Source organism: Mus caroli, chromosome 1 (assembly GCF_900094665.2).
Source record: "Mus caroli chromosome 1, CAROLI_EIJ_v1.1, whole genome shotgun sequence".
In the NCBI taxonomy this organism is placed as follows: Eukaryota; Metazoa; Chordata; class Mammalia; order Rodentia; family Muridae; genus Mus; species Mus caroli.
Window position 1 is genome coordinate 164,002,755 of NC_034570.1, and position 19,665 is coordinate 164,022,419.

General features: G+C 38.1%; 1 protein-coding gene across 1 annotated transcript; it reads left to right on the top strand.

The window, feature by feature from the left end:
* The first annotated feature begins 2,701 nt into the window (after window positions 1-2,701).
* Window positions 2,702-16,236, top strand: LOC110289434 (pyrin and HIN domain-containing protein 1). Its single transcript, XM_021155639.2, has 7 exons — window positions 2,702-2,974; window positions 7,939-8,220; window positions 9,527-9,663; window positions 10,817-11,056; window positions 12,280-12,693; window positions 14,610-14,798; window positions 15,967-16,236. The coding sequence occupies exons 2-7, from the start codon at window positions 7,959-7,961 to the stop codon at window positions 15,985-15,987; spliced, it is 1,263 nt and encodes a 420-aa protein (XP_021011298.1). The 5' UTR covers window positions 2,702-2,974; window positions 7,939-7,958; the 3' UTR covers window positions 15,988-16,236.
* Window positions 16,237-19,665: the final 3,429 nt, after the last annotated feature.

The following is a 19,665-nucleotide window of genomic DNA, read 5'->3' on the forward strand; positions in this document are numbered from 1 at the left end:
TTAGAGGACTTCCGAGTCTGTTCATTCAGAGATGATGCACCTAACCCTCAAGAGACTAGAGGTCCTAGGGAGTTTAGAGGTCAGGTGGGGTCGGGGATGGGGACATCCCTGTGGAGACAGGTGGCGTTGGGGGAAGAAATGGGATGTGGAACAGTCAGAGTAGGGACGGGTATAGGGGAGAATAAAATATGGTTTGTAAAAAAAAAGTAAATTAAAAAAGAAAGAAAATGATGAAGTAAAATTAAAAATTAATTGAGCTGAGAGATCCAAAAACCTTGGGAATGAAAAATTTTGAGTTTCCCAGGAAAATGAACAAGGTTCCTTGGGGCAGCCAGGAAAAATGGGCCATTAATCAATGGCTGTCCTAATACTGGATCAAAAGGGAGTATAAGCCCAGAGCTGGGTCATTTCCTGGAATATTTAGCTGAAGGAGAAACAAGCCCAGAGCTGAGTCAGTTCCTAGATTCTTCGAGGCCTCACCAAATAATAGAACCAATCAAAACTGTACTAATGTCGCTGCTGCAGTTCTAGCCAATCATGTTAGAGGTTTCCTAACTGTTCTAGAAAATTCCTCCAGCCCTGCATAAATGGGGCCTGAGATCTCTCTGGGTTGTCTCCATTTTGTATGGATAGCTTACCCGGTAGACATTTCTGCAAGATAAATGCTCTTTGCTTTTGCATACTATTTGAGTCTGGGGTCTTCCTTCAGCGATTCTTGGACTCTTATGGAGACCGAATGAATCACATAAGTTTGTGAAGTTTTCAAATAAAAATTAATGTTATGGGCTAAAGAGTTGGTTCAGTTGTTAAGAGTATTTGTTGCTCTTTCAGGACCCAGGTGCGATTACCAGCAACCACATGGAGATTTATCACCTCCTTGGGTACCAGGCATTTATATGTTGCACAGACATACATGTGGGCAAAAACATTCATACACCTAAAATAATAAAAATTAAATCTAAAAAAAGTGAAAGTGGAAAATAATAAGGAAAAAAGGAATTTTATATAAAATAGTGAAAAGTAAAAATTAATTTAGAGAAAAGTTCATTAAACATTAAATAAGTTAATACTCGTGTTTAATTATTATTTGATTACATTATTAGTATTCATCCTGTGCGACAATATCTAATTATAAGTAAAACTGTATCTCAGAGATATGAGCAAGTCCCTTTTATAAAGTCAATTGGTAATAAAGAAAACATGATGAAATTAGGCATAGTGTACACACATGTGATCCCTACACTCAGGAGGCCAGTGCATGGAGAGCTACATTTTGAGACTGGCCTGGGCTCCATAGTCAGACCCTGCATTGCATATCAAATGACAACAGCAATAGGGATAAGAAGTCAAAGTGTAACATCACCACTTTGCCACATCACAAATTAAACCATAATTTCTTTCTCTGATGCTGTAATTTGGAATGATCCATACAAAGACTGTCCACAGTGCTTGTCCCGGCTTGGTACCTTTGGCTACCTTGTGGCTATGTTGGGCTTCTGCAGCAGGGATAGGCAAGTCCACTGAGACATAAGCAGGAGCTGAGTGGAAACAGTAGGATCAACTTCCCCTGGCTTTCTTTACTACATCAGTTCAAAAGATGAAGAAAGGAAATGAAAAAAGCTACATTGGCCAAACAAAAGAAAGATAAAGATGGTAATTTTCAACCTCCATCCACCATGAATAAAGGGCTACAACCAGAATCAATGGTGGAGACACAGCACAGGTCCAGTGCCTTAGCTCTCCCAAGAAAAGCTTCTCTTTGGCTTTCCTTCCCCTTCTGTCCTTTTTGGGAATAATTAGTATTTTATGTAGTCTAAGAAACTAGTGAAGGTGGCATCTAGTCAGCAAATCCACAGTTTCTAGTCATCTACATTGTTTCAGAAATACTTCAAGGTAATCCAATTCCCAATGATGAAAACATGAAATGATGGCACGTTTTTAAAAGTTCTTAACTAAGGCAACCACCAGTTAAAGAATACTACTTTCCAAAGCTTCGTAAAAGATTTAAACCTAAACTGAGCCTGGTCTACAGAGAGAGTTCCTGGCCAGCCAAGACTACACAGTGAGACTGTCTTTGAAAGTAAATAAATTAATAATAATAATAATAGTAGTAGTAGTAGTAGTAGTAACAGAAAAGAGGAAAACTAAAGCCAAAATCCTTTCTGCTTACGTGAGATTGGAGTCCTATGTTTCTAACAGCATGGTACTCTGGAAAGTCCAGGGAACTAACCAAGGAGTGAAGTGTTTAAACCAAAAGCAATTTCATCTCAGATTTTTTTTTCTTTTCTTTTCTTCTTCTTTTTTTTTTTTTTTAAATTCATTCAAGAGCAGCTAGCAATTGCCAATTTCTACTGGTGCCATCTGCATCCTGAGCAGGAAAGAAAGAGACCTGGTGACTTAGCTTTGCCTTTTGGGGTTTCATCTTTATTCAAAAGAGAGCACATTCCTGGTGACTCACTTGTGAGTTTGTTGGATGCAGAGCTTTTATATTTGGTTCTTGTACCTGTAAGATTTGTAAGAAAAGCAAAACATATCAATGGAGTGTAACTGTCTCTGACTTTCTTATGGTGGCTAAAAGGTATACAGGAAGAAAACTGTTGAGTTTCAATCTTTGAGGAAATTGAAAGCGATGCACTCTGCCGGGAGGGGAACTTGCTGTTTCTTAGCTCTTCTGCCCACAAAACAACACCCAGCTGAGACATTCAGCAAGCCTCAGTCCATGGAGTGAGTCTAACCTGAGAATTTCTGTAGATTACATTTTCCAGTTCCCAAGAGATTTATTGGTTTATCTTCTTACACACACACACACACACACACACACACACACACACACACACACCAACTCCTCCCAGTCCCCAACAAACTTTAAGAAGAAGAAAGACAAAAGAGAAGAGGAGGAAGAGGAGTGGAGAAGCCTCTAGTCCTGCCCTGTAGAAGATCTCAGCTTTACATCCCTAGAAAAACATCCAGTAAGGTGAGTTCTACCTGTTTTCTGTAGATATGGTAGATATTGGCTACATCTGTAAAAACAACAAGGACAGTGAAAAGACCTTTGCTGGTTCTTGTGGAGGAGGCAGTGCTGATTTGGTGCCTGCTGCACTCAGCAGTGAGCCCACAGCAGCCAGATTAGGGTCAGTCACTCAAAAAGATGGCAGACACCTTTAGTCCTCCACCACAGAGGAATGAGCTAAGAATAAAACATTTTGCGTATTTTACATCGTTTAATGAACTTTCTAAGTATAAATCTGAGTAAGTGGGTAATGTGAAAGCTTTAATTAGCTTGGATAGGGAGTTCATGGTTACTTGGGAGCTGTGGGTGAGTGGGAAAAAGCCAAGATAGTGACATGAAAAATTATTGTGAATGAAAAGTGCCTCTGGACATGAAATGAATTTTCTAGTATCCGATCACTATGTGTAGTAGGAAGTTTCTCAGGTTCATAATATATAAACACACAGTGGTTTAACCATTTCCCAAGCCCATTATGTGTTGTTCTCTTCTTCACACCTCTCTAAAGATGGTATTTCCATTGTTAATTTCTACCGTCAGGAAAGTTATTTTGGCTGTGTTGTTTTCCTTTTGGTTCTCTAATGGTGAAGTGTAATAGAGTGATGGAAAGTTAATTAGAACACATGTATCTTGCACATTTATAGAACAGTTTGAAGAATATATGTACCACGGCAGAGGACTTTGTGTGAACTTGGATAGAAGCTCTTAATTGATTTCAGAGTTCTGTAAACATTAGACCAGTCTCGCTAAGTTTATTAATTATTGTAGCTAAACTTTCTAAATCACTGCAAAAGATTTTACTTATTTTTAGCAATCAAGAGATGTACTTCTTTTTCTTATTTTTATTTTTATTTTATTTTATTACATTTCAAATGTTATCCACCTTCCCAGTTTCCCCTCTTCAAACCTACTATCTTATCCCCTCTTCCTCTGCCTCTATGACTGTACTCCCTCACACACCCATCCACTCCTGCCTCCCTGCCCTGCCATTCCCCAACACTGGGGCATTGGGCCTTCACAGGACCAAGGGCTGTCCCTCCCACTGATACCAAATAAGGCCATCATCTGCTAAATTTGAAGCTGGAACCATGGTTCCCTTCATGTATACTCTTTGGTGGTTTAGTCCCTGAGAGCTCTGGAGGTTCTGGTTGGTTGATATTGTTGTTCTTCCCATGGGGGGGCAAAACCCTTCTATAATTCTCTTTTGTTAGTGTGCAGAATATCTTTTTGTACCAACAGAATTAGCAAGTGGGGGTGAGGCTTTATGTAGGCACCAGCCAGACATCTCTATGTTCAGAGTTGTGACAGTGAAATCTTCTTCACTGGGGCCTTTTGTCCATTTGTGATGAGCAACCGGAAGTCTTGGCAAAAGCCTGGGCTGTTTGGGAATTCCTGTGGGGACCCTTTGGACAACAACTCAATTAAGTGTAACCCAATTCCAGTTATGAAAGCTTCATATGGTGACAAGAAGTGCCTAGGTGGGACTCTGTCTCTTCTATTAATTTGAAATTCCACTTAGACTGCCTTCATATATATAATATTTTGGGAGATTTCTACTGTATTAGGTTTCCATACTACTCCTCAAATGTCCTTTAACTTTATATTCTCTCCCCATATTCCCTTCCATAACTCCTTCTCCTCTTCCCCTCCCCACTTGATCTTCCTGTCCCAAGTCCCATTCCATAATTATCTATTTTATTGTCATTTCCTAAAGAGATCTATCTCTTCACTCCATCCAGTGTTTCTCTACCTGTGGGTGGGACATGTTTGGTGGTTTGAACGACCCTTTCACATGGGTTGCATATCAGATATTCTGCATATCAGATATCCTGCATAACAGATATTTACAGTTCATAACAGTAGCAAAATTACAGTTATGAAATAGCAACAAAATAATTTTGCAGTTGGGGTCACCACATGAGCAACTGTATTGAAGAGTTTCAGTATCAGGAAGGTTGAGAACAACAGCTCAAGTTGTTTATTCTATGCCTACCCCGTGTGGTTCTACAGATTATAGCTTGCTTATCATTGACTTAACCAGAGCAACATATCTTAAATAAAATTTAACAAAAGCTTTTACTTAAATGACTATGACTTATCTATTCAGGCTCATAATACCATTTTTTTCAAGTTTCTGCTGTAGTTGTTTCATTTGTGATACTTCTGTATTCTCCTCCTTGTCTTTTCTTTATAGATATGTTTTATAGTTTAAAGAAAACTGTTAGTGAACTGTTACATCTTTTCCATTGCTCTAACAGTCAGCTATTCTTCCTGTTTTTCTTCTTTCACTTGGGCTTCTCTTGTAATGCAGAGGCAAGACCAGTAAAATTTGTGTTTCTGTTAAATTTTTACTGCAAGGCAATCCAACTTTACTCACAATTGCTTCCTCACAAATAATTCTAATATCTGTTTTTTGTGGTTTTGGTCTTTGAAACTACTGAAGATGGCAGTATCACACAATATATTTTTGAAACTATCATGTTTATCAATTTAAGATACTACTTGCAGGCTTTGTTTCATTTTTTTATTTTAATTTATGCTAAGTTTAAGGAACCTCCTTATAAAAGCAGGAATATATTTTCCTATCCAGAATGTGGTATCTGCAGATGTATATTAATACCTATTTCCTAAATACAATTTTACTGGGAACTTCACTGATAGGGATCATTACCACAAAATCAAGGCAGTCTGTCAAGAACAAAATGTGATGGTGCCCATGTAAGTGGAATGCATACAAATTATTCATACCTTCTGACATGTCACATATCATTATCTTTTGGAGCTGTGTTTTGTCACAAGTCATGAAAGAAATCAAATTATTTTTATTTGTAAAGCTCTTTGATTTATTATATCATGGAGGAGTGATATGTAAAGTTCACACATTCTTTTTCAAGGCAAAGTTTCTGCTGAGAATAAGCTTTAACCTTGTCCTCGAATCTTTGCAAGTGGTCTAGTTGGACTGACTACTTTCATGTCAGCTAGACACAAACTAGAGTCATTTTGTAAACCAGAATCTTCATTGAGAAAATGGATCTGCCAGACTGGCTTGTGGGCATGACTGTGGGGAGTTTTCTTGATTGACATGAAAGGCCCAGTTCACTGTGAGAAGTGTCATCCCTGAGCTGGTGGTTCTAGGTCCTGTAAGAAAGCATGCTGAATAAGCTATGGAGAGCAGGCCAGTAAGCAACATCCCTGTGTGGCATGAGGAGAAAAGAGTTTATTTTGTACACTACAGCATATCCTTAAAGGAAATCAGGACAGGATGTTAAGGCAAGAAACTGGAGGCTGAAGCCTTTTCCTTCCCAAGCAGCTTTGGTTCAATATTTTATCACAGCAATAGAAACCCTAAGATAGCCATCTTCATGTCTAAAGGTTTACAGGACACTCACATTCTTCAATATATTTAATCATCTTACCTAGCATGTATCTTTGAGTGGTCTTTCCCTTCATCCTCTGGGTCTTTTCAGCCACATGATGCTTGTAATTTTTCTCCAAAGAATAGCAATGAATAGGCCCAGGAAATGTAACATTCCAATTATACAAAAGATATACAGAACATAATCCCTAACCCACAGTATTTACAGATTTAAGCTAATTTGGAACCTATTCGGAGTCACCCAGAAAGTACACAAATGGCTAATCAGATCCAGACTTGCAGAATAATGTTCTTTCAGGAATTCTGGAACATTCCAGAAGGCAAAGGCTCATATTGTTTTCCTTCCTAAAAGTTATCATAGGCAACAGACAGAAAGAAATGAATAAATGGCAGTGCAACTCTTTTTAGCTACATCACAAAGCAGAACAAGTGCAGGAAGGCTGTAGACCCTTAGGACTCTCATATTAAGAGTAAAAGAACACAAATACAAAGACAGATCATTTGAGGCTTCCCAGAAGATTTTAAGGAGTAATGTTTAAAACAAAAACAAATTGAGGGATCATCGAGGGATTTAAACTGAATGTATTCATCATTTATATACAGTAAACAGATTCTATGAACAAATAAGAGTGATGAATGATATCAAAAGACATCAAACAGAAAGGAGAAAAAAAAAACAAGCAACTTTTGGCATACTTCTGCCCAATAAATATTGTGACCTGACTCTTAAAAGTATGAATATGTTCATCACAGTGACAATCATTTGGTCACAGAGGACCCTGAGATCAGGACTCAACAGAAACAGAATGCCAATAAGAGATGATTAGAACCAAGTGGGCAAGAGTCAGTGCCCCCAGTAAGGGTTGTGTGTTGTAGCTAACCAATATCCATTTATATGGTGAGAGGATGCAGCCCCTTTGCATATAATCCATTCCAGTCAATAGTGTAGGGAACCTACAAGCTTCAGACATCCAGAGATAAGCTCCACTATCAATGATTACTAGAAAGACCGACCAGAATTTCAACATATCTGATGGTTTGAATAAGGATGCTCCCCACATGGGTTCCTAGATCTGAATTGCTAGTCATTAGGGAGTGGCACTATTTTAAAGGATTAGGAAGTACAATCTTGTTGGAATAGGTGTGGCCTTGTTAGAGAAAGTATGTCACTGGGTGTGGGCTTAAAAAAAATCCCAAGCCAGGTCCAGTGGCTCTCTCTTCCTGATGCCTATGGATCCTGATGTAGAACTCGCAGCTATTTTTCCTGCACTGTGTATCCCTGCCTGCTGCCATGCTCCTTATCATGATGATGGATGTAGCACCCAATTAAATGCTTTCTTTTCTAAGAGTTGTTGTGGTCATAGTGTCTCTTCACAGCAATAGAACAATGACTAAGACAATGCTTATAGCCCATACTCTAAACACTGCAGCAACTGTTTATTTCTCTTTTCTTCCACGACAGACATGGCATGGGTCTTTCACTCACCTGGGTGTATCTTGTTTTTGAAATTGTATGTAAATGTTTATAATTATGTATGTTATTATTCTCATTTAGGTTCACACATAATTTGAAAGATGGTGAATGAATACAAGAGAATTGTTCTTCTGACAGGATTAATGGGTATTAATGACCATGATTTTAGAATGGTTAAGTCCTTGTTGAGCAAAGAACTAAAACTAAATAGAATGCAAGATGAGTACGACAGAGTTAAGATTGCTGATTTGATGGAAGACAAGTACCCAAAAGATGCTGGAGTGGATCAACTGATAAAACTATATAAGCAGATTCCAGGACTTGGAGACATTGCTAATAAACTCAAAAATGAGAAGGCAAAAGGTAATAGGGGAACACCCTGGATGTCACCCTTTCTTTAGTTTTTTCAAACATGTGCTTGCTCCACAGTGATCATAAGTGACATGGCCTATTTTGGTGTGTGTTTCTGGATGTATAGAAATGTCAACATTTCAGGTGTCAATATTTTGACACCTGACAAAATTTCCTTCCTGCAAAGAATTTTGATGTATTTGGGGTTAGATATCTTTGGGGGCATTCTGAAAAATAAAAACACAGAAGCTCTTGGGAGATGAGACTTCTCCCTACTGTAGAAAGGTGAGAAAATTATAAAATAAAGTTAGGGATATTTATTTTAAAATATTTAAGTTAATTAATGCTAATGCTCCATTAAGGCACTCAACATTATCTGTAATACAATAAAATTAAATAAATACATTAAAGTCTACTTCTGAATGATAAGTGGTTCCACTTTTAAAGTCACCTGGCATTAAACAAACAAACAAACAAACAAACAAAAAGTATGATTAATTTGGTCATAAAATATCCTATCTGTGGTCCCATCTGTGAAAGATGAAACACAGAGATATTCAGTTAAAGGCCAGGCTGTAGCTATGTAGCTAGACTCAATATCAAACCCTACAAACAATCAATAATCAAATTAATAGATTAAAATCAAACAGACACAAAGGTAGAAAGTCAAGGTAAATAGCACCATTTTGTCATATCACCAATCAGATCATTTCTTTCAATGATTTTCTAATTCTTAGTGATCATCTACAAAGGATGATTTGTCAATGGTTATTGTCATAGGAGAATTTAGAGGCCAGTGATCAACACTGGGTGACTTCCACTATTGTGTTCTATACTGTTTTTGAGAAAAAGTCTCTTCCTGAACGTGAGGCTCTCATTTTCTCTTAAACAGGCAAGCTAGAATATTCCTGCTCAGGCTAAAAGCTCTAGATGGGCAATTTGAGTTGTCACTAGATAGCCAAAGTCAGGTTTTCATGTTTGAGAGCAAGGGCTCTACCCACTGAAACATCTCCCCAGACCTAAACTTTAAATTCTTAGAAATAGACTGTAGAATAAGAGGGTTGGGGCAGGGATTGACTGATAGACATAGAAGTCCCCAGAATGGGAAAACTATACCAACTTCCCTTGTGGAGAACAAGGAAAACCCAGAGGCTGTCCTGTGCCTGACTTCATAGTTTTGACCACTGTGTGGGCACACGAAACTTCACTAGCAGAGGGAGGTAAGCACAGTGAGACAAGCAGGAGCTGAGAGCAAAGGGTATACTTCAGTTCTCTTAGAAAAGTTCCCAGTGTTTACTGTCTTTTCTCTTTGCATCAGCTAAAAGGAAACGGACAGGGAAAAGGAAAACTGCAGCAAAAAGACAAAGGCAAGAAGAACCCAGTACTTCCCAACCTATGTCCACCACAAATGAAGATGCAGAACCAGAATCAGGGAGGAGAACACCTGACACACAGGTATGGTGGCTAAGATCCCAGTGGAAAATCTACTAAGGTCCCTCCCCATTTTACCACCAAGTGAATATTTATCTGTCCACCTAGTCATAGGACCTAGTAAAAATCGATATTTGAAGTAATTAATTTTATATTTACTGGTCGTTCATGTGTCTGAACTAGTGCATGCTGTAACTTATGTTACGTAATTCTCTACAATGGAAATATAAAATCATTACTTAGGCAGGCAAGATGGCTCAGCAAGTAAAGGTGCTTAGTGCCATGCTGAAGGCCCATGTTCAACCCACAGATCCCACAGGCCACAATGGTACATCCCACCCAAACAGGCACAATATGGGAATATGAAACAGGCTAAATCATTATTTTTCTTTATACATTGTTTAAATGTGGTCAGTTTAAAGACATTGCTTTCCAAACCCTGTTAGAGGATATTGAACCTCAAATTGGACTTTCTAAATATAGACCAGCTAATCTGTCACCACGATGATGCACTGAAGAGTGATGTAAATGAATTGTTTGAACCAGTGTGAGGCAATCCTACCTCTGATCTTCTATTTAAAGGATGCTGTTCTCAAGGATCTTGAATCTCTTTTTCGAAAATGATTGTGCTTCATTTCACATTGAAAACCATGACTAGTGGAGGGGTTCAGAATAAGTAGGAGAGGAGCGAGCAGCTTGGCATGCATAAGAGTTTGGATCTAGTCTCTAACATAATAAAGGAAGAAAATTGATGGTTAACAAGACAAAGAGATGTGGATCACTGAAAGAAGGGAAAGCAAACCCATATAAACCTAGGATTCTACAATCTCTTCATGCGATTAAATCACTCACCCTATTATCAAATGCTTATATCAAAACCTCAGTTAAATAAATCTTTTTTCTTCCTTGGGAGGGTATGCCAATATAAAGTCATTTTGATGGCAATAGACTATATATAGGCAGCAGTATAATTTATCTAGAGTTTTTAGATGGTCAGTTAAAATACTTTAATGTTAACAGATGACACCAGAAATCCTGAACTGTTGTCACAAATACTTCAGGAGATTACAGAGCCATCTTATATGTTTGCCAGAATCTGACTCATCAGGTGTCTGCAGCAACAGCCTCAGTCCCCTGACTTCTGAAATGCCTTCCAACTCCCTCCCATATTGTCCAGGCTGCTCAGGTATCTTTACCAACTGCTTCCAGAAGAAACGAAGCCATTCAAATTTCTCCAACAATAGCATCCAGCAGTGGTCAGACCATCAGCAGATCTTCAGAAACATTAGAAAGCATCATTCAGTCCCCCAAAACTCCAACAAGACCACCCAGCAGGATTCTGAACCCTCCAGTGTCTCCAGGAACAGCATCCAGCAGTGCCCAGGCACTTGGAGTTCCTCTAGCAACACCGCCCAAGGTAATTTTCTGTTTTCACAATAGAATGACAGATGGTTATTACAACCTTGGACAACCTCATTAATCCCTGTACTAGCTTTTTTCTTTCCCAATGATGAAGCATTCTGAACAAAAGCAACTTGGGAAGGAAAGAGTTTATTTCACTTTAAGCTTCCTTCATTGAGGGAAGCCAAAGCAGAAAATCAGGCAGGAACTTGAAGGTGGGAATTGAAACAGAGACCAGAAAGGAAACCCTTACTTGCTGAGCTTGCTTTCTTATATAATAGAGAAACATCTACCTGAGATGGCACCACTCAGAGAGAACTGCTATGTCTTCCACATCAGTCATTAACAACAACAACAACAACAACAGCAATAACAACAAACACCCTATAGCCTGGTTGCCAAGCCAGTCTTATGGATGTAACTTCTCAGTTTAGATTCCCTCTTTCTGTTCATTTTAGTTTATATCAATTTGAAAAATCCTAAGAGCATAGCAAGTAAACACCATAGAGTGTAGCAATCATCTCTTTAACAATAATGTGTTCCAATGGAGACATCAGAGGACACACAAGATTCCCCAAGCAGCTCACAGGCCAGCCTACCTCGCACACACCACAGTGAACCAGAAAAAAATATCTCCAACAAGGTTAAAAGGCAAGACTAGCACCACAGCTTGTCCTGTGTTCTCTGTCACTCACACATCTATGAACATTCTTACACTCATTCTCACAGAAAACAATTTTTAAAAATATTTACCATAGTTAATATTTGTTGAATTACCAATCATGCAATCAATGTAGGCATAAATGATTTTATTATATGAAACACTGCATGAGGAATCTATGGAGATAACCCTGTGTAGTTTGGCTTTAGGCTGTTTCCAGTCTTTTCTGTACCTGCAAAGCATACTGAAATCACCTGTAACTAAACGTCCTTCATTTCTAAAGAAAGTGTATGATAGTGATTCCTTAAGTCCTGTACACTATTTATCAGACACTGGTGTCATCCTGGGAGCTACTATTTAAGTTAGCTTGGCTTTATTTGTTAATACTAGGGAAATGTACATATAATAGCCTTATCTACTAAGTATGAAAGTATCTACTAAGCTGAAATTATTACCCACATCTCCATTTCTTCTAAGAACTAAGTTATATCATGCCAGCTATTGTTCAGATTGTTTTTCTCATTCTACCTAATTATTTGCCTTAATGGTATCATTTTTGCTGTGTACATTCTATGCAGAGACAGAGACTGAAAAATGTACCCAAAGAACCTTCTGAGGAAAATGGTCACCAGCAAGGTTCCAAAAAAGTGATGGTGTTAAAAGTAACAGAACCATTTTCATATGACATGACAACAGAGAAGATGTTCCATGCCACTGTGGCTACAGAAACAGAATTCTTTAGAGTAAAGGTGTTTGACATTGTCCTGAAGGAGAAGTTCATACCAAATAAGGTCCTTACCATCTCAAACTATGTTGGTTACAATGGATTCATAAATATATACAGTGCATCTAGTGTGTCAGAGGTAAATGATGGCAAACCAATGAATATCCCACTTTCACTGAGGAAAAGCGCCAATCGAACACCTAAAATCAACTATCTTTGCTCAAAGAGAAGAGGAATATTTGTGAATGGAGTGTTTACTGTACTTAAGGTAAGCTATTGTATTATTTGGTAAAATTTCTTCTGCAATCTCTAATTTTCAATCTTAGTTTGGCAGATGCTATCGGTCAATTTTCTGAGTGCCAGAACTCAAGGCATACTTGATCAGTATTGGAGACTGGGATATCATGATGAAAATTGCTTTAGAAAGAGCTTTGCCAAGAAATGGTGGCTATTCATAGACATCCATAGACTGTGCATTTACATCAAGACTTGTATCATTAAAATTTTGCTTTGTTGAATTCTTTACCTCCTACATTAGTGAGAATTTGAAGGAGAATTTGAGAGTTGATGTCCTAAGAAATGACACAGGCTGTAATAACCAAAACAAAAATCAAAATAAACCCATCTGCCCCCAAATGGAGCTGGTGCAGAAAGTTGGGTTCTGATCAGCCATTCTTTTTTTTTTTTTGGTTTTTCGAGACAGGGTTTCTCTGTGTAGCCCTGGCTGTCCTGGAACTCACTTTGTAGACCAGGCTGGCCTCGAACTCAGAAATCCGCCTGCCTCTGCCTCCCGAGTGCTGGGATTAAAGGCGTGCGCCACCAAGCCCGGCTCTGATCAGCCATTCTTTACTTTTAGCCAAAAAGGTAGTTAAGAGAATGACCTCTGCTTTAAAAGATAAGAGAAATAAATGTAACAGATAAGAAAGGCTGTTTAATCTCTTAGTTTATAAATAGAGATAATGAAATAGAAAAATAATGAAAGAGTATGTCTTTTAGTTCAAGTTATCTATGCTTAACAGACATAAATGCTTTCAAATCACGAATTTGTAATGTGTGTGTGTGTGTGTGTGTGTATTTATGCTCTCACACACAGGTGCACGTGCACACACAGTGAATTTTTTGTTTTTTATTTTTCCAGGCATTTATGTGCAGTTAATTTAAATGAATTTGCAGGTATAATAGACATAGAGTTCAAAAATTAATTGGGTGGAGTACAAACTGACACAGCAGGGATTAGGAAATGTATGTGTTACACGAATGTGGATCCAGTCAATGAAAACTCAAAACAGTATTTCTTCTACACAAAAATAAACAAGGCGGCCTTTTTATCTTTATATGGGAAATTATGTAAGAAATACACAGATTTTGTTTTCACTTTTCTTATGTAGACCCCTGAAGAAATTTAACCTATATTGGTATAGCAGTAAAAATTAAGGCAATTTTTCCTATGGGGGAAAGCTGCAGCAAATATAGGTATGCATTCTCTAAAGGAACAGAACTGGTAGAATAAATCTATATATATACTAAAAAGAGATAGTAAAGTAGCTTATAGGATATGGTCTGGCTAGTCAAAGAATGGGTATCTCCCAACCAAAAAAAAAAAAAAAAATCCAATAATCCTATGTTTAGTTGTTCTTTCCTTAAGGTTGAATAACCTAGATTGTCATCAACCTACACTGGATCCCCAAAGAAGTAGGTTCTAATAACTGTTAAGGAATGACTCGGCAGCAGAGTAGATTAAATTACCTGTGAGTGTGAGGGCAGACAAGTAAAAAGGAGAAGCATCCTACTTCCAGGTCTTTTTCTGTATGCTTCCATCAGAAGGGGTAACCCAAGTTTGAAATGGGTCTGTTGACCTCAAAGTGTCTGGAATTAGGGTTAGTCTTCCCATCTTGAATTATCCAATCAAGGATAACCCCTTACCTTTGCATTCAGTTGTGGTTTAGTTGATTCTTGGTGTGGTCAAGTTGACAACCAAGACTGGGCATCACAGGCTATAAGAAAAGCTTGAAAGGGGTTTACAAATCAGGATTTGCAACCCAGAATCTGTTTTGCTGCCTCATATCTCAACCTATAGCTCTAATCTTCTTGTCAGCAGCAAGGTTCTGCAGATACCCTTCAATTCTGATAGATGTGACAATGTCTGGCCATTTCTCACAGAATGAACATTAATTTATTTGGTAGAAAGAAGAAAAGAGGAACTACATTTGCTATGAGATAGGAGATGATACAGGAATGATGGAAGTGGAGGTCTATGGACGACTGACCAATATTGCTTGTAATCCTGGAGATAAACTTAGACTCGTATGCTTTAAACTGACCTCAGATGAAGAAAAAGCACAGCTGAGATCTACAGCACATAGTAACATGCAGGTGAGTGCTCTAGGGGAATATTCTCCTTCCCAGGGGTCATGCTTTCAGGATATTATACTGAAACTCAGTGCTGCTATAGCATAGAAAATTCAAGAGATGAAAGAAAAGTAAGTTTCCCAGTTAATATATGTAAACATCTCCTTTTTATCCTTTAAACTATGATGATTTTAATTATAAAAAAAAGGCAATTCAGAAAGATTCTTAAATGCCATTATATTATGGGCAGGACATGGTAGTTGATACCTTTAATTCCACCACTTAGGAGACTCAAGCAGGTTGATATGTATGAGTTGGATGCTAGCCTGGATTGCATAGTGAGTTCTAAGCCAGCCCAATTCCAAAACAGTCAGTTTTTTTTTTATTTGGTTTTTTTTTTTTAAGTAATGAAAGTATTAATTTTATGCAAACAGAGAGATTATCTGATAAGAATGTAGCTTTGATTAAGAGACATGTTTCAAATTCTGGCTACATGGTTTCTTTACAAAATGAGTAAAACTCCTCATCTACAACATAAAATTAATGCACATCACCAAGACTAATAAGCAGAACTTACAACAGTTCATATAAGCAGCCAAGAATACCCAGAGCAAGTTACTCCACAAAGCTGCAAGAGTCCATGTTCTTGTCACCCTGACACACAGATCCATGCAGCACTGGCTGTATACTAAAGCAAGGCTAAGATTATAGTGCAAAGGAATGAAATATAAGGGCTGGCCTCCTGAGTCACATTGTAATGTTCTCAGAGAGCCCTAGTTCTTAGGACCACGAGTCAACATTCTAAACCCTCCCACAGCAGCTGTTTGGGGCATGCATTTTGTACATTCTTCCTGTTCTCCTACCCAATACAAGCCCTCCACTCAAGAGCCCTTGCCTTTAGGTCTTGCACCTTCTTCTCTCTCGTTGCTCCATAAACTATCATTCTCTTCCACCTTCATCCATGCTGGTTTAGAGTAAAAAATATAAAAAAAAAAAAAAATAATGCATTTTAGTTGTCTCTAGCCAAAGAGTAAAAGGTGACCACAGGGGCAGAAAATCATAAGTAGGCAGGTGATGATGAAAAAACAATATAGAAGTGGCACAAAGAGACCAGATAGTGTGACTAAAGGGGGGGGGAGTGTATAACCAGCTTTACTAAGACTGATCTAATGTCATTACTATCTTTTTCAAGGTTATCAAAGCTAGGAATTGAGAAACAACCACTCAGTCCTGCTTCCTTTATGAAACTACATTAATTATTGTTTTGTGGACTTGGACATCACTGATGTTTATACAGATAAGATCCTGTTCCAACTACAGAAAAATGTCATTCAATTGATAAAAGCAAGCTCTTTGCTTTAGGAAATGGTGCTTATTCTTTCTACAGTTTTAGCATTTTATTACATATTTTGATTTTATAGTGTTTATACTTTGAATGAAAAAAACTTCAGGTACTTCACAAGTTTCTTGCGTTTGTCAGTTGCTTTAAAACTGGGTCTGAAGACCAAGGTGGAATAAACATGTTTCATGAAATATTTTCACTTATGTTTTGGGTGTGCTATTTAAAGACAAAGCCTTACTCATAAAGGGACAGCTTGTGCCATCCTCAGAAACATCAAGCCATCAATAAAAAGCATATGGAGGCTGAAATGCAGGCTGGAATGCAGTTGTGGAGACTAATGTCTTCAGAAGTGATGCAGTCCTTCCTATGCCTTTCCCTGAGTCAATGTGAGTACATTGTAGAGTTTAGTCATTTGAAAGATGAATTTCCAGAAGTGGATGATCAGAGTACATTGTACTGCTTGCAACAGAAAAGAATCTCACCTCTGAATATAGGGTGAAAGCATGTCAAGGAAATCCTGAGACCATGAGGAAGCTGTCCTAAAACAAATGAGTCTCAGTCAAGGCTTCCTGCAGTGTTAATTACCTCTCTCATTGTCATGACTGTATATCTAGAAACAGAAACTGAGAGAGATGCTTTATATTGGCTCACAGTTTAATGGTAAATGAGAGTGCCGTGGCTGATCACATTGTATCAGCAGAGCAGAAAGCAGAGAGCAATTATATGCTCTTGCGGAGAGCTCTCTTTCTTTTTATATTCAATTCACAAACTTTGCCAGTAGAATGTTGTCACCCACATTTAGGCTGAATTCCCAAATTGATTTATGGAAAAAAAAATTCCTCACAAACATGCCCAGAGTGTTGCCTCCTACGTGGATCTATATCCTGTTACCTTTATAATCAATATCAATAAGGACACTGGGCAATGATGACCAATCATGGAGAAAAGGAGCAAAGGAAAGGTAGAAATAGCAGCTATAACAAGATAAGTACAAGATATAAGTGTTTCTGACCCCTTGGGAAATTTGTGTAGACAAAGGCCTCAGTAGACTGACATTGGAAAATGGGATTAATTGGGATGTACGAAGGTCATAAGGGTTTTATCAGTTCTCATGAATAGATTGATATCACTACAAAGTAATGGGTCTTGAGGACCGATTTCTTGGATTTTTTTTTATATTACTACCACCTGAGAAGAAATCAATCAAGCATAGGTTATAGTTTAGCAACCTGGAACTCCACTTGGCTTGGGGCATATAACCAACCCCCTTCTAACAATGAACTGGAAGCTTCAGAGACTTACTTTCAAACACTATGCAAACAAACCCCTCTATAAACAATGCACCTACAAACCAATTGACAACCTAGAATGCTCAAGTGCATCAGGCTTCAGATATATGTTTCAAACATGGAAGTAGATTATTCTTTTAGCAATTCTTTAGTGATATATATCCCAGAACACACCTTGATACTACAAGAGATAGCCTAATCCAGCCTAGACTTGTTTGACTGCATAAATGAGACAAATATCACAGGGCTCCCAATGGAGAAGCTAGAGAAAGTACCCAAGGAGCTAAAGGGATCTGCAACCCTATTGTNGGAACAACATGATGTACTAACCAGAACTCCGGAGCTCTTGTCTCTAGCTGCATATGTATCGAAAGATGGCCTAGGCAGCCATCACTGGAAAAAGAGGCCCATTGGACTTGCAANGGAAAAAGAGGCCCATTGGACTTGCAAACTTTATATGCCCCAATATAGGGGAATGCCAGGGCCAAAAGAATGGGAATGGGTGGGTAGGGAAGTGGGGAGCGCTATGGGGGACTTTTGGGATAGCATTGGAAATGTAACTGAGGAAAATATGTAATAAAAATATTAAAAATTAAAAAAAAGAGACAAACTGTCTACTATTTACCATTTTATGCCTATATATTATTGTATATGCTACTGATTAATATTAAATGACCTATGCAATAAACAAAATCCTATGATACCCAAGTTGGTCAATCAACCTCCTACTTCTCTTGAAGTCCATAATGTTAACACCACAGTAATTGCTATGCTTCAGTATCTTCATTATGTGGCCTGTTATTCACTTTGACTTCATATTTCTTCCTCACCTGCGATATTCCACAGCTTTAAATAAATGTCCGCTCCTACTTTGAAAATTGTATGATTGTTCAATTTAATTTCTGAATAAGTGGTCAAGAACCTGAGCACACAAATATCTTATGTCTTAGGGTTTCTACTGCTGTGATGAAATTCTATAAGAAAAAGCAAGTTTGCAGCAGGGCGTGATATTTGGCTATTACTATTCATCAATGAAGGAAGTTAGGGTAAGAACTCAGGGAAGGAACCTGGATGCAGGAGCTGATGCAGAGGCCATGGAGTGGTGCTGCTTACTGGTTTGTTATTCTTGGCTTGCTTAGCCTGTTTTCTTATAGAACTCAGGACCAAAAGCCCAGGAATTGTACCACCCTCAATGGGCTGTGCCCTTCTCCATCAAGCACTAAGAAAAGACCTATGGCTGTATCTTACAAAGCAATTTTCTCAATTGAGGTTCTCTCATTTCATATAACCTAGCTTGTGCCAAGTTGACTACACAGCACATCCTGTAACAAGGATACAGCAAGAAATCTCACTAATAGCCAAAGTCTTTTCTTTGTTTTCCCAGCTATACAAAGCAGTCCTACTGACTTCTGTCATGATTGATTTCCAAGGGCACAGAATATTGTAATCAACTTAGGCATGAGAAAAGTTTCCTAGTAAGAGCAGAAACAACATATGAGAAAGTTTCCTTACAATAATAGTAACAGCACAAAATGCCAGACTAGCTGGGTAACAGTTACCTAAGCCTTAACATTCCATATAGCCCTTAATACTTTACCTAGGCCTTAACAAACACTATACAATGCATTTCATAATATCATCTCTTCATTCCTAGACAGAGGCATAATTTAGCCATCCTTTTAACCAGAAAAAAAGTGGATTTCCTTTAGTGGACCTCTACAAATCCTCAATTGCTCTACATGTTCATATAGTATTTTAAAACCCTAAGAAAAAATAGTTTTTACGTTCACCTTTCTAGGATTACCAGTGAAATGAAGCATGGGATCCAAAGCTAGCCATGAGGGAGGGGTCCAACTTCAATGAACTATAAGTCTGCTAATCCCCATAACACTGATTTCATAGCACTGGTATTCTACTTTCTTCTCTATTGTGTAAGAACATGCTGATTAATGGAAATTTAGAAAGGAAAACGTCTTTTTGGCTTACACGTCCAGGTTACAGTCTATCAATGAGGAAAGCTAGGCCAAGAACTAATGGCAGGTACTCCAACAAGAAACCACAAGAAAAAGCTCACCACTAGCTGGTTCTCTTGCTTGTTCTTTCTTGATTCCTTGTTCATGGTTAACTAAACAATTTTATATAAACCATATGCCTTAGGAATGAAGCTACCTACTGAGTTGGGTACTGACACCAAATAAGAATGGAGATAGATAGATAGATAGATAGATAGATAGATAGATAGATAGATAGATAGATAGAT

What these genes read in the sequence shown, in the direction of transcription:
- LOC110289434 (XM_021155639.2), top strand. Translation starts at nt 7,959, where the DNA reads ATGGTGAATGAATACAAGAGAATTGTTCTTCTGACAGGATTAATGGGT. An exon ending in CAAAAATGAGAAGGCAAAAG is followed by an intron (nt 8,221 to 9,526) that starts GTAATAGGGGAA and finishes TCTTTGCATCAG; the next exon opens with CTAAAAGGAAACGGACAGGG. An exon ending in GGAGAACACCTGACACACAG is followed by an intron (nt 9,664 to 10,816) that starts GTATGGTGGCTA and finishes CATATTGTCCAG; the next exon opens with GCTGCTCAGGTATCTTTACC.